Source organism: Colletes gigas, unplaced genomic scaffold, assembly GCF_013123115.1.
Source record: "Colletes gigas isolate AHSC1104 unplaced genomic scaffold, ASM1312311v1 Colletes_gigas_Sc00040, whole genome shotgun sequence".
Taxonomy (NCBI): domain Eukaryota; kingdom Metazoa; phylum Arthropoda; class Insecta; order Hymenoptera; family Colletidae; genus Colletes; species Colletes gigas.
The window spans coordinates 972,744-985,990 of record NW_025106669.1 but is presented as its reverse complement, the minus strand read 5'-3'; the positions used below and the strand labels follow the sequence as shown (position 1 = coordinate 985,990).

The 13,247-nt window shown below is 37.5% G+C and overlaps 1 protein-coding gene and 1 long non-coding RNA gene across 3 annotated transcripts; one reads left to right on the top strand and one right to left on the bottom strand.

The window, feature by feature from the left end:
* Positions 1-76: 76 nt before the first annotated feature.
* LOC122402815 (la-related protein 6) lies at positions 77-4,554 on the bottom strand. Of its 2 annotated transcripts, none has more exons than XM_043405929.1 (4): positions 3,906-4,554; positions 3,040-3,826; positions 1,939-2,263; positions 77-1,440 (listed from the first exon to the last, which is right to left on the bottom strand). In XM_043405929.1, coding segments are annotated over exons 1-4 (1,659 nt in total). In that variant the 5' UTR covers positions 3,908-4,554; the 3' UTR covers positions 77-895. The 2 variants fall into 2 exon arrangements, with proteins under 2 accessions (XP_043261864.1, XP_043261865.1); XM_043405930.1 differs by having other exon boundaries at positions 3,938-4,554.
* Positions 2,136-3,104, top strand: LOC122402816. The gene is made up of 3 exons (XR_006259554.1): positions 2,136-2,319; positions 2,739-2,811; positions 2,968-3,104. It is a non-coding gene; the product is annotated as an uncharacterized LOC122402816 (long non-coding RNA).
* Positions 4,555-13,247: the final 8,693 nt, after the last annotated feature.

Here is a 13,247-nt window from a genome sequence, read left to right as displayed (position 1 = left end):
AGGCGAAATCTTAACGCAACGTACCAATTTATTTCTTTACAATGTTTCGCGATCATCGTTGGCCGAATATCGCGAAACATCTTACGAACTAACGTTTGCTCAATACGGTTATGTTCTACTTATAGTATTTCGAAATCTGTACATTATTATCACAGTACTTCATGATCGAAAATTCTTGTATACAACACTTATACTTAATATAAACGGGGAGTAATAATTTTCGTAAAGTTTGGTCGCAAAACCGGCGCTTATCACAATTAGAGAATTATTAAATTATTTGCATCGTTTTATGTATAAACCTCGTACTAATAAATATAAAAGGCATGTTTTCTTTTGAATGCCCGTCATTTCTATGATCTTTTTTTATATTTAACAATATGAATTTAAACTTTCAAACGTTGAGATCGAAATCATTTACGAAACCAACGCCATTTTGTTCATTTTGTGGTGCAACTCGAGCAAATTGTAGTTTTAGGCATATTCGTCCCAACTTTCCTATTTGTATCAAATAATTATTGTTTTTCACAGGCGTATCTGTTGTAATGAGATTCGATCGGGATTAGTCCATAGCTTCCCGTTTTTACCAACAGAGGGACTGGTAGGGATCTGCCAATCTACCTTACCGACGAGTCGACCAGTTGACCCTGTTCCATCTCACGTCAACAGCGCCCCCACGCGCACACACTTTTACGTTTCTGCTTGGGTAGCTTATCAGTGACCCGAGGCATCGTCAGCGCGCGTTGCAGTGTTAATAACACTTAGGCTCCGAATAGTTCCAGAAACTGGCGGAGATGGCGTTGTTTTAACCATGACAAAATTAATTTCAACACGAGGTATATTACCCTACACGAAACGTCACTATGTCTGTCTGTCGTTAAAAAGTCTTAGCGATAGTTTAGCATGTGGGTTCCATGGTTGGCGGGATGGTGTTAATTTTTCGACCGAATCCACGCGTGCCGTCCGGCCCGGCTGGCATTCTCGTCACGTTCTCAGGCAGATGCGTTAAAGCGACGCCACTGTTGCTCCTCGGTCGACAGAAGTTCCCCTGTTCGCCGCCAGGGGAACAGAACGAGAGTCTCCTGGCGCCACCGTCGAAACCGGAATCACGACTGCAGGCGGACAATCTTCTCAAGAAGGGCCCGTAGTCCGCGGATCCGCGTCGACCGGAGTGGTAACAGGCGACGTTGCACTCCGAGCTCGAGTTCGAACAGCAAGAGAAACGACGATTCTCCTGGTGATAGTAACTTGGCGGATACACTGGATGGCAGTAACCGGTCTCGGAGCCAGACGAACAGGCGGAATAACGTCTGCCGTAGTTTCCTGTCTCCGAACCGGAACCGGAACAGGAGGACAGACGACGAAGAATGAAGCCATTCTCCGAGCCCGACACGGAACAGGAGGACAATCGTCGAGGCAGCCATGCATCTGGCGAAGGAGGTCCTGCAAACATTGTAAAATCAAAAATATCAATTTCTTGACTTCGTTAAAAAGCTACTAAATAATTTCAAATCATTCACGGAAAAAATATTTTTGATCACGGGGGTCAATTGAAATTATTTTTGATGAACAGACATAACCTCGAAATTCCGCGCATTTTCGAGAAAAAAATTCGAGACGCGAAGTTTTTCGAGAAAATTAAAAAATTTCAAATCGTCCTGAAAAAATTATATATAGTTACAGGGGTCAATTGCAATTATTATTGGTGACCGGACATAACCTCGAAATCCCGCGCATTTTCGAAAAAAAAATCCACCAGGGTAAAAACTTTAAACGTTAATAACTTTTTAACTAAGCATCCATAAAGAAATTGATATTCTTCATTTTCGTACTATTTTGGCCTCTAGAGTTCAGAGTATAAGAAAAATCGGAGGTGTGCCCCAAAAACTTGTCTCAAATAGCATATTTCAAATAGATTTTTAAAATAGTGTTTAATTATACCTTGAAAGGGGTGACCCGGGTAAGCGTGATACATCGAATAACCATGAACAGGTTTCTTGTGTCTGGCTATTCCGTCTTCAGCCTCAGATCCGCTGGCGCAGCTCGATGAATTGTAAATCTCCTCTTTGGCCAGTCTCGTTACCGTACTCTTCTTCGCCGGTTGTTGTTTCTTCTTCTTCTCGCCGGTCTGTTGCAGCTCGAATATCTTCGCGTCGCCCGTGGTCATTTGTAAAGCGACACGAGCTGACGCAGAATCTGTGAACTCTACCATTGCGCATTCGTCGCTGGCAGCCAGCTCTGGTCTTTTAGCAATTGCTTGTCGCACCTGGTGATCAAAAGGTTACACAATTTGTGTGATTGCAACTATTAAAGCTCTTCGTGGTAAGTGTATGCTTAATTATAGTAAGAGACATATATTATTGATAAAATGTTTCGAATCTTTACGCGAATTAAGAGAAACGAGGGCTTCCTTTTTGATACGTCTATTTGGAGGTTATTTTTGAACGTTTTCTCTATGTAATTTTTAAAGTATAACATCGATAGGTTAAGTAATAATTTAATTGACATACACTTTTCATAAAAAAAGTCTCGTGTCATTTCTTTACGAAGAATAATAATGGGATATCGATAACGAAATGAAACCGAAAGTTAGTAAACGTATACGTTGGCTAACGAAGTTTAATAACATGTATATTATCTTTCCAAAACAAGTTTTTGCTATCTTTTCATTCAAAACTTGATAAGAATAAAAGCACTAAGTAAATGGCATCATTTTAAATTAGAAATATTTAATTTTTCAGCCTCGTTCCTGTCCTTCGAGTTCAAACATGGAAATATTCAACATTTTATGGCTCCGGTGGCTCCATTCGTAATGTGAGTATTTTTTCTGTTACGTATTCGAAAGATTGGTCGAGTAATTAACAACATAACGAAAAGTATCATTTGAAAGAAAAACAACTTTGAGGCGTTAGTATACTTAGAACATAGCGTTCAATTTAAAGTCTTAAAACATTGGTAATTTGTTTCAAGGGTAATTTGAGGGCTTCGATTCTCCTATTTTCAACTCGGACTACTATACTCTTGCGAAACGATAATAATTACCTCAGCTGGTGCGGGATGGCCAGGTCGAAGAACTCTGATAAGAGCGATATCCCCGCATGGTCGAAAGATTTCCGCCACAGACTCCACCGACAGTTTGTCCACCGGAAGTCTCGCAGCCAGAATTGTTCTCGAGGGAGTGGTCTGATCGAAAGGCGGCAGAGGATCGAGCCTGCGTAGTTTGGTACCCAGGGGATTCACTTGTAACTTCTTCGACTTGCTCAACGCAACACCAACCACCCTCCAGTCTCTGCTGAGGTGTTTCACCCTCTTGAAGCTCGAGATGAGCTTCAGGGACACGTATCCTTCCTTGTTCCTCTTCACGTGTTTGAGCAAGAACGCATCCTTCACGATGTTTTCATCGGAGAAGTAGAACTCGACTTGGGCACATATCTTCTCCGCCAAATCGTCGCTAGGTGGAACGAAGTTCGACTGATCGACTGGTGGTTCTTGCTTCTCATCTTTCGACGCGTTCTGAACGCTCCCCGTCGAGTCTGCCCCGGAATCTGGATCAGAACCTGGTGCTTTCGCTGCATTACCCAACTTCCTCTCATTGTCAGAGCTACCACTGTCCGAGAGGTCAGCCTCCTCGCCCTTGGAGCCTCTCCGGTCAAAGGAGAGGCTCACGTCGCTGTCCACGGAAGAAATACTATCCCTCGTGTCAGACTTCTTCATCGGCGGCGGTGAAAAGATCAAACTGCCTACTTTGTCTCTAGACTCCTGCTGAACGTCCGTCTCCTCCATATTTACACGTATTGAATCTCGCACAAGAGTTAACGGATTGGACGACCTACGAAAACACGAATCAATCCATTCGAAACACCGAACCGCAATGCCTCCTCTAAGAAACACTTTCAGCTCCTACGGACATCCTATTTTTTCAGAAGATAGTTTATCAAACCGAAGTGTCAGACGAGTCCTCGATTATCCAAAAGTCCAGTCGTTCGACGACGATGATTTCTTCTGTGTTGTAACCGGTCCGACGCGTTCGACGTCGCCAAATCGAATCTGCGAAGACAGTTCGGTGGGTTTATTAAGTGAACCAATGTCACACCGACGATCTTCGGGGGGGGGGGGGGGGAGACGCGGAGGACGAGTGATCCTAAAGAAGGGGACTACGAGGTAAAGGCAATCGCAGAAAAGGGGGGGGAATGGCAAGAAGGGACCAAAAGAGCCGATCTTTCCGCCTCTCCGTCCGGGAACGCGTGCTCGTTTGCCTCGGAAGGGGGGGAGGAGAGTGGGGGGGGGTAGTTGCGCGATTCGTGACAGTCCGGGGAAGAGTGGCCTTCCCGACGACGCGTACCACCTCTTTAAATACTTTCGCCCGCGGGTCGCGCATGCGTGGTCGCGTATCTCGCGACAAACCCCTGAGGTCGTGACCTTCCTAAATACCGGTCAAGAGTGAGACACCGGGAAGATAGAAATCGCTCGAAAGGCACTTGAACGGAACCTTGAGAAAGTAAACGTAAGTATTACGAGAAGGGTTGATGGGGCGAGTATACGGATCGAGTGTCACCGATTCATTGAACTGAACGCGTTTTTAATACTTTGACTGCCACGTCATATATTGGTGACAGAACTTACCATTATTATAATAGAAAAATGAATTCTCAAGTTAAGATGTCCTTGAACGAAATGTGACATACGATGGATCCATCGATAGAGCATCAAGAAAAAACGTTATGTGCCAAATTTTAACCCTCTATCTTGTTTGGAAGGGTAGTTATTGAGAAAATTCGGATTAACGAATTTCTGCCTATTTCCCCTATTTAATCGAGTAGAAAAATTATGAAAAAAATCTGGCGCATTGTGGTTATCGAGATACGTGTTTGAGAATTTTTTTCGATTTTTCGATTCGAAATCCTAGGTGTGAAAAATTGAAAACGCAAAAAAACACAGAAAAATACCGATTTCGTATCGAAGCTTTCGAGACACTAGATTTCTATAATTACCGTAAATGCGTATTGTCATTGGCTATCTCCCTGAATTTTTTCCGATTTTTCGATTCCAAATCCTGGGCGTGAAAAATTAAAAACGCAGAATAATACCGATTTCGTATCGAAGCTTTCGAGACACTAGATTTCTATAATTACCGTATATGCGTATTGTCATTGGCTATCTCCCTGAATTTTTTCCGATTTTTCGATTCCAAATCCTGGGCGTGAAAAATTAAAAACGCAGAATAATACCGATTTCGTATCGAAGCTTTCGAGACACTAGATTTCTATAATTACCGTAAATGCGTATTATCATTGGCTATCTCCCTGAATTTTTTCCGATTTTTCGATTCCAAATCCTAGGCGTGAAAAATTAAAAACGCAGAATAATACCGATTTCGTATCGAAGCTTTCGAGACACTAGATTTCTATAATTACCGTAAATGCGTATTGTCATTGGCTATGTCCCTGAATTTTTTCCGATTTTTCGATTCCAAATCCTGGGCGTGATAAATTAAAAACGCAGAATAATACCGATTTCGTATCGAAGCTTTCGAGACACTAGATTTCTATAATTACCGTAAATGCGTATTGTCATTGGCTATCTCCCTGAATTTTTTCCGATTTTTCGATTCCAAATCCTGGGCGTGAAAAATTAAAAACGCAGAAAAATACCGATTTCGTATCGAAGCTTTCGAGACACTAGATTTCTATAATTACCGTAAATGCGTATTGTCATTGGCTATCTCCCTGAATTTTTTCCGATTTTTCGATTCCAAATCCTGGGCGTGAAAAATTAAAAACGCAGAATAATACCGATTTCGTATCGAAGCTTTCGAGACACTAGATTTCTATAATTACCGTAAATGCGTATTGTCATTGGCTATCTCCCTGAATTTTTTCCGATTTTTCGATTCCAAATCCTGGGCGTGAAAAATTAAAAACGCAGAAAAATACCGATTTCGTATCGAAGCTTTCGAGACACTAGATTTCTATAATTACCGTAAATGCGTATTGTCATTGGCTATCTCCCTGAATTTTTTCCGATTTTTCGATTCCAAATCCTGGCCGTGAAAAATTAAAAACGCAGAAAAATACCGATTTCGTAGCGAAGCTTTCGAGACACTAGATTTCTATAATTACCGTAAATGCGTATTGTCATTGGCTATCTCCCTGAATTTTTTCCGATTTTTCGATTCCAAATCCTGGGCGTGATAAATTAAAAACGCAGAATAATACCGATTTCGTATCGAAGCTTTCGAGACACTAGATTTCTATAATTACCGTAAATGCGTATTGTCATTGGCTATCTCCCTGAATTTTTTCCGATTTTTCGATTCCAAATCCTGGGCGTGAAAAATTAAAAACGCAGAAAAATACCGATTTCGTATCGAAGCTTTCGAGACACTAGATTTCTATAATTACCGTAAATGCGTATTGTCATTGGCTATCTCCCTGAATTTTTTCCGATTTTTCGATTCCAAATCCTGGGCGTGAAAAATTAAAAACGCAGAAAAATACCGATTTCGTATCGAAGCTTTCGAGACACTAGATTTCTATAATTACCGTAAATGCGTATTGTCATTGGCTATGTCCCTGAATTTTTTCCGATTTTTCGATTCCAAATCCTGGGCGTGAAAAATTAAAAACGCAGAAAAATACCGATTTCGTATCGAAGCTTTCGAGACACTAGATTTCTATAATTACCGTAAATGCGTATTGTCATTGGCTATCTCCCTGAATTTTTTCCGATTTTTCGATTCCAAATCCTGGGCGTGATAAATTAAAAACGCAGAAAAATACCGATTTCGTATCGAAGCTTTCGAGACACTAGATTTCTATAATTACCGTAAATGCGTATTGTCATTGGCTATCTCCCTGAATTTTTTCCGATTTTTCGATTCCAAATCCTGGGCGTGAAAAATTAAAAACGCAGAAAAATACCGATTTCGTATCGAAGCTTTCGAGACACTAGATTTCTATAATTACCGTAAATGCGTATTGTCATTGGCTATCTCCCTGAATTTTTTCCGATTTTTCGATTCCAAATCCTGGGCGTGAAAAATTAAAAACGCAGAAAAATACCGATTTCGTATCGAAGCTTTCGAGACACTAGATTTCTATAATTACCGTAAATGCGTATTGTCATTGGCTATCTCCCTGAATTTTTTCTGATTTTTTGGTAGGGTGCGCCGTAGTAGGAAAAATGAAAAACCGATTTTTTCGACGTTTCTCGCGTGAAAAAGCATCTTATACTTTGAATTTTTGTATTCTCTTTAATAGATAACTATATCGTATGGTTTTAAACATTTCTATGTTGAGCAGAACAGTGTAGACAAAAAGAAAAGCAAAAATAAGTCACGAAATAGAAATTGCTATGCGCGATATATTGATAAGTATCAACGGTATTTTCAAGAGGTTCGATGGTGCAGTAAGTAAGATGCTTGACTGTTAGACTGCTGCAAACTTTTTTCACGCGCGTTCGCGCCCGGCTAAAGTACATTTTTTTTTATCACATTAATTTTGTTTCAATTTCTAACTAAACGACAGTGAAAGACTATTTGTTCATTAATATTTAAAAAATATTTTCACCTGAAATATACGCAAAAACAATCGTGGAGCAGTTTCTATTCCATGTGCGTTCGAGAAAAAGCAAAATAATGGTTTTCCCCATTCAAGGCTGCAATGTTTCGCGTAGAAGCAGGATCCCCGACTGCGTAAAAAGAATTACTGTCTTTTGTTCAAGGATGCCAGCCACTCCGTAGCAAGTATAAAATGTTATGATCGCGTTTAACATTCACGTTTACTCGGAACACGTGCAACAATCGAAGAAGTTCATAAAAAAAGAAAAAGACACGAGCTAAAACGTTATCGTTATTAACTGAATTAAGAAATACGTGTAACAATTGTTCCCCCTTACAAGAAGTTCATAAAAAAAAAAAAGACACAAGTTAAGACGTTATTGTTATATTTTTAACTAAATTAAGAAATGGGTGTAACAATTCTTCCTCTTTACAAGAATTTCATAATAAAAAGAAAAGACACAAGTTAAGACGTTATTGTTACATTTTTAACTGAATTAAGAAATAGAAGAATTTCATAAAAAAAAAGAAAAGACACAAATTAAAATGTTACATTTTTAACTGAATTAAGAAATAAGAATATGAATGCAATTAATATAATTCGCTTGGTGTACCCTTGAGTGCAAAACCAGAAAAAAATTGAATACATCAGAGAAGAGGATGAAGTGACGCTTAAGTAACGAACTCACCATAAAAAATACGCTGTGTGTTCCATGGGGACGTGGTAGAAGCGAGAGTGGTCGACTCTGACGAGCAGAAATGATTTTCGTTAAGGATCGATGTAACAATAATTAAATATAATTAAGAAACTAAAAATCGACGCGAGCTGTTTGGCTACTTGGGCCTAGTGCGCGGTCCCTCGCGGAAGCTGAGACGTCGGAGACGGGCTGTTACAGGAAGGAAGGATTTCTTTATGGGTGGTGGTGAACCTCCAGCAACCTCGAAGAGACCCGCCAGGCTTATTCACGTTTCGCATCGCATCCGGACGCCGACAGCATAATAAGATATAGGTCAAGTGCGGCTGGTGCCATGTATGGCCATACCTGCGGTGGGGGAAGGACGAAGATACGCGCAGGGTTATTCGTTGTCGGATCGAAAGGGTTCGTTCTTTATACTCGTCCTCCCGTCTCCTCCTCTATTTCGAATACCACCTGCCGCTAGAAGCGTAATCTCCTCTAGAATTAATTCTTCCGTGTATAGGAATCACCATTTTCTATTTATGTTTACCAATATCGTTCCACGATCGGTTTAGTTATTTTTAGAAAAACGAGATTCAAATTCTATTTAAATAAAAACAATTTTAATATTTTACATATTTTTAGTATTTTAGACAGTGTTTTCATCACTGTAATCGCAATTGGAAGCGTTCGGTCACCGTGCAATGAGTTTTCACAGCAGGATTAATTTCTATTTTTAATTTTTTTTTTTTTTTTTTTTTTTTTTCTAAAAAATATGAAACGACAATTTGAAACAGTATTTTTGTATTTTGTTTCAAATCAATTAAAATATTAATATTGATAAGCTGATTCGAAGCAATAGGAATTTGGTATATTGGAACAATTTCTGTTATGGTATAATATTCTAAATTAACCCTTGCTTAGTAATTGTTTAAAAAAAATATACAGGGTGTTCGGCCACCTCTAGCAAAAATTTTAATGAGCGATAGTAGAGGCCAAAATAAGACGAAAATCAAGAACACCAATTTGTTGATGGAAGCTTCGTTAAAAAGTTATTAACGTTTAAAGTGCCGCCATTACTGAATTTTTTTCTCGAAAATGCGCAAGATTTCGGGGGTATGTCTATTCACCAAAAATGACTGTAATCGAACCCTACAACCGAAAATAATTTTTCCACAACGATTTGCAATTTTTTAATTTTCTCGAATAATTTCACACCTTCTCTATTTTTTTTCACGAAAGTGGGCAGGAAATCGAGGGTGTGTCTAATAACCAAAAATGCTTGTAACCGACCCCTGCAATTGAAAATATTTTTTCCAGCAAGATTTGAATTTTTTTTTTAGTTAGGCATCCACCTCCTTGTCGATTATTCTTAGAAATTCGTTTTTGATTTTTAGTAATTTTGTTTGACGCTCTACAGAAAAGTTGTCCAATACTTTTTTGTAGCTACCCGTGGGCTCTACGTCCTCTCAAAATTTCAACGAGATACCTTTACTATTGTAGGAGTTATGGCCGTTTGAAAATTGGACAATTTTTAGGGGGTTTTTTTTTTCATTTTACGGTGTCAAGAAACAACTTTTTCAATATTGTTAGAATTTCTACATATTCTCCGCTAAAATACGCGTTGTTTGGTTTTTGAAACATTAAAATCGGCCAATCCGTTCAGAAGTTATGAAATTTTAAAGATTCGCATGAAAATTCGGGCAGACTTTTCCGGCTAGAAATTATATTTTCGGTAAGGAATTTTTTTCTCGGAACTGAGTAGGATTTCGGGGGTATGTCTTTCGACCAAAAATGATTATAATTGACCCCTGCAATTGAAAATATTTTTTCCAGAAAGATTTGAAATCTTTTTTTAGTTAGGCATCCACCTCCTTGTCGATTATTCTTAGAAATTCGTTTTTGATTTTTAGTAATTTTGTTTGACGCTCTACAGAAAAGTTGTCCAATACTTTTTTGTAGCTACCCGTGGGCTCTACGTCCTCTCAAAATTTCAACGAGATACCTTTACTATTGTAGGAGTTATGGCCGTTTGAAAATTGGACAATTTTTAGGGGGTTTTTTTTTTCATTTTACGGTGTCAAGAAACAACTTTTTCAATATTGTTAGAATTTCTACATATTCTCCGCTAAAATACGCGTTGTTTGGTTTTTGAAACATTAAAATCGGCCAATCCGTTCAGAAGTTATGAAATTTTAAAGATTCGCATGAAAATTCGGGCAGACTTTTCCGGCTAGAAATTATATTTTCGGTAAGGAATTTTTTTCTCGGAACTGAGTAGGATTTCGGGGGTATGTCTTTCGACCAAAAATGATTATAATTGACCCCTGCAATTGAAAATATTTTTTCCAGAAAGATTTGAAATCTTTTTTTAGTTAGGCATCCACCTCCTTGTCGATTATTCTTAGAAATTCGTTTTTGATTTTTAGTAATTTTGTTTGACGCTCTACAGAAAAGTTGTCCAATACTTTTTTGTAGCTACCCGTGGGCTCTACGTCCTCTCAAAATTTCAACGAGATACCTTTACTATTGTAGGAGTTATGGCCGTTTGAAAATTGGACAATTTTTAGGGGGTTTTTTTTTTCATTTTACGGTGTCAAGAAACAACTTTTTCAATATTGTTAGAATTTCTACATATTCTCCGTTAAAATACGCGTTGTTTGGTTTTTGAAACATTAAAATCGGCCAATCCGTTCAGAAGTTATGAAATTTTAAAGATTCGCATGAAAATTCGGGCAGACTTTTCCGGCTAGAAATTATATTTTCGGTAAGGAATTTTTTTCTCGGAACTGAGTAGGATTTCGGGGGTATGTCTTTCGACCAAAAATGATTATAATTGACCCCTGCAATTGAAAATATTTTTTCCAGCAAGATTTGAATTTTTTTTTTAGTTAGGCATCCACCTCCTTGTCGATTATTCTTAGAAATTCGTTTTTGATTTTTAGTAATTTTGTTTGACGCTCTACAGAAAAGTTGTCCAATACTTTTTTGTAGCTACCCGTGGGCTCTACGTCCTCTCAAAATTTCAACGAGATACCTTTACTATTGTAGGAGTTATGGCCGTTTGAAAATTGGACAATTTTTAGGGGGTTTTTTTTTTCATTTTACGGTGTCAAGAAACAACTTTTTCAATATTGTTAGAATTTCTACATATTCTCCGCTAAAATACGCGTTGTTTGGTTTTTGAAACATTAAAATCGGCCAATCCGTTCAGAAGTTATGAAATTTTAAAGATTCGCATGAAAATTCGGGCAGACTTTTCCGGCTAGAAATTATATTTTCGGTAAGGAATTTTTTTCTCGGAACTGAGTAGGATTTCGGGGGTATGTCTTTCGACCAAAAATGATTATAATTGACCCCTGCAATTGAAAATATTTTTTCCAGGACGATTTGAAATTTTTTAATTTCACCCAAAACATTCAGTACTTTCTCGAATTTTTTTCACGAAACTGCATAAGATTCCGGGGGTGTGTCTAATTACCAAAAATGCTTGTAATTGACCCCTGTAACTAAATACAATTTTTTTAGTACGATTTGGAATTTCTTAATTTCGTCTAAAAATTTCAGTATCTACTCGAATTTTTTTCTCGAAAGTGGGTAGGATTTCAGGGGTATGTCTCTTCACCAAAAATACTTGTAATTGACCCCTGTAACTAAATACAATTTTTTTAGTACGATTTGAAATTTCTTAATTTCGTCTAAAAATTTCAGTATCTGCTCGAATTTTTTTCTCGAAAGTAGATAGGATTTCGGAGGTATGTGTACTCACCAAAAATGATTGTAGTTGACCCCCGCGACCGAAAATAATTTTTCCAGAACGATTTGAAATTGTTGAATTTAATTGTTAATAACTTTTTAACGAAGCTTCCATCAACAAATTGGTATTCTTGATTTTTGTCTTATTTTGGCCTCTACTATCGCTCATTAAAATTTTTGCTAGAGGTGGCCGAACACCCTGTATACTAATGAGAATGAGAAATATTGAAAAGCTGGGATTAATCGTTTCGTAAGAAGAATAATATTGCACTGTAACTGAAACATTGAAAACGAGATTAATTGTTAATTTATTTTATCGTTATCTCAAATGAACGTCCATTTTATTCAGAATTATTGGTCAAAGGTTAAAATACAATTTATTTTAAATAATATTATAAACATTCTTGCTTAAAAAGCATTCAAATAAATATTTAAATAATATCAGTACATTTATATTATTTCTTGTGTTAACTATGCATTATAAAAGCCCATCATGTTGTTGATTTCATGAACTACAAAAAATTTATATTCTTTAATGAAATAAAAGTTAGGTTATTTAAACCAAATTGAACATTTTTATTTGCATTCAATTTTGTATAATTAGCAAAATTATATATTTCTGATTGCTATGAAAACTCAATTGAATCTCTATATTTAATGCTCAATAATTACACATATAATGTATATATGTATCTACAAGTAGACCTGAATCGCCATTTTTCTTTTCACGTGCAATCGATATTAGATTTGTTTTAGAACGAGGAACAAAGGCCAAAAAAGTCGACTACGAACAAAAATATTGGATTAACATTTACGTAAAAGTATTTTACGGATCAGCGCGTAACCCTCTTTACGTTTATGGCTTCGTGTATTGCGTAAGTGTCGTTCCGGACCTTTCAGAGTATAGATCGTCATTTATAAAAAAAGAAATCATTTCTTTATAAGTTTAGATTTTTACTTCAAACTTGGAATGAGAATTTAAAAAGAAAAAGAATATTCGAAACAAACAAACGTTTGATAATATAATTTGATTTGCGTTGAGTATACAAAACATGATTGTTTCAGCTTAAAATAAATTGTAGAAGACTGAAATAACGTGCGTAATTTATCGATTAGACAAAAAATTAAATTCTGTATTTAGGTTCGTGTTGAAACACTCTGTGAATATAGCTTGTGTTATAGTACTCGATGCCGTGGTTCGAGTATTCTACCTCGAGGCGATATTTCAAAAGACAACCTTTTGAGAGGCTCGTGACATA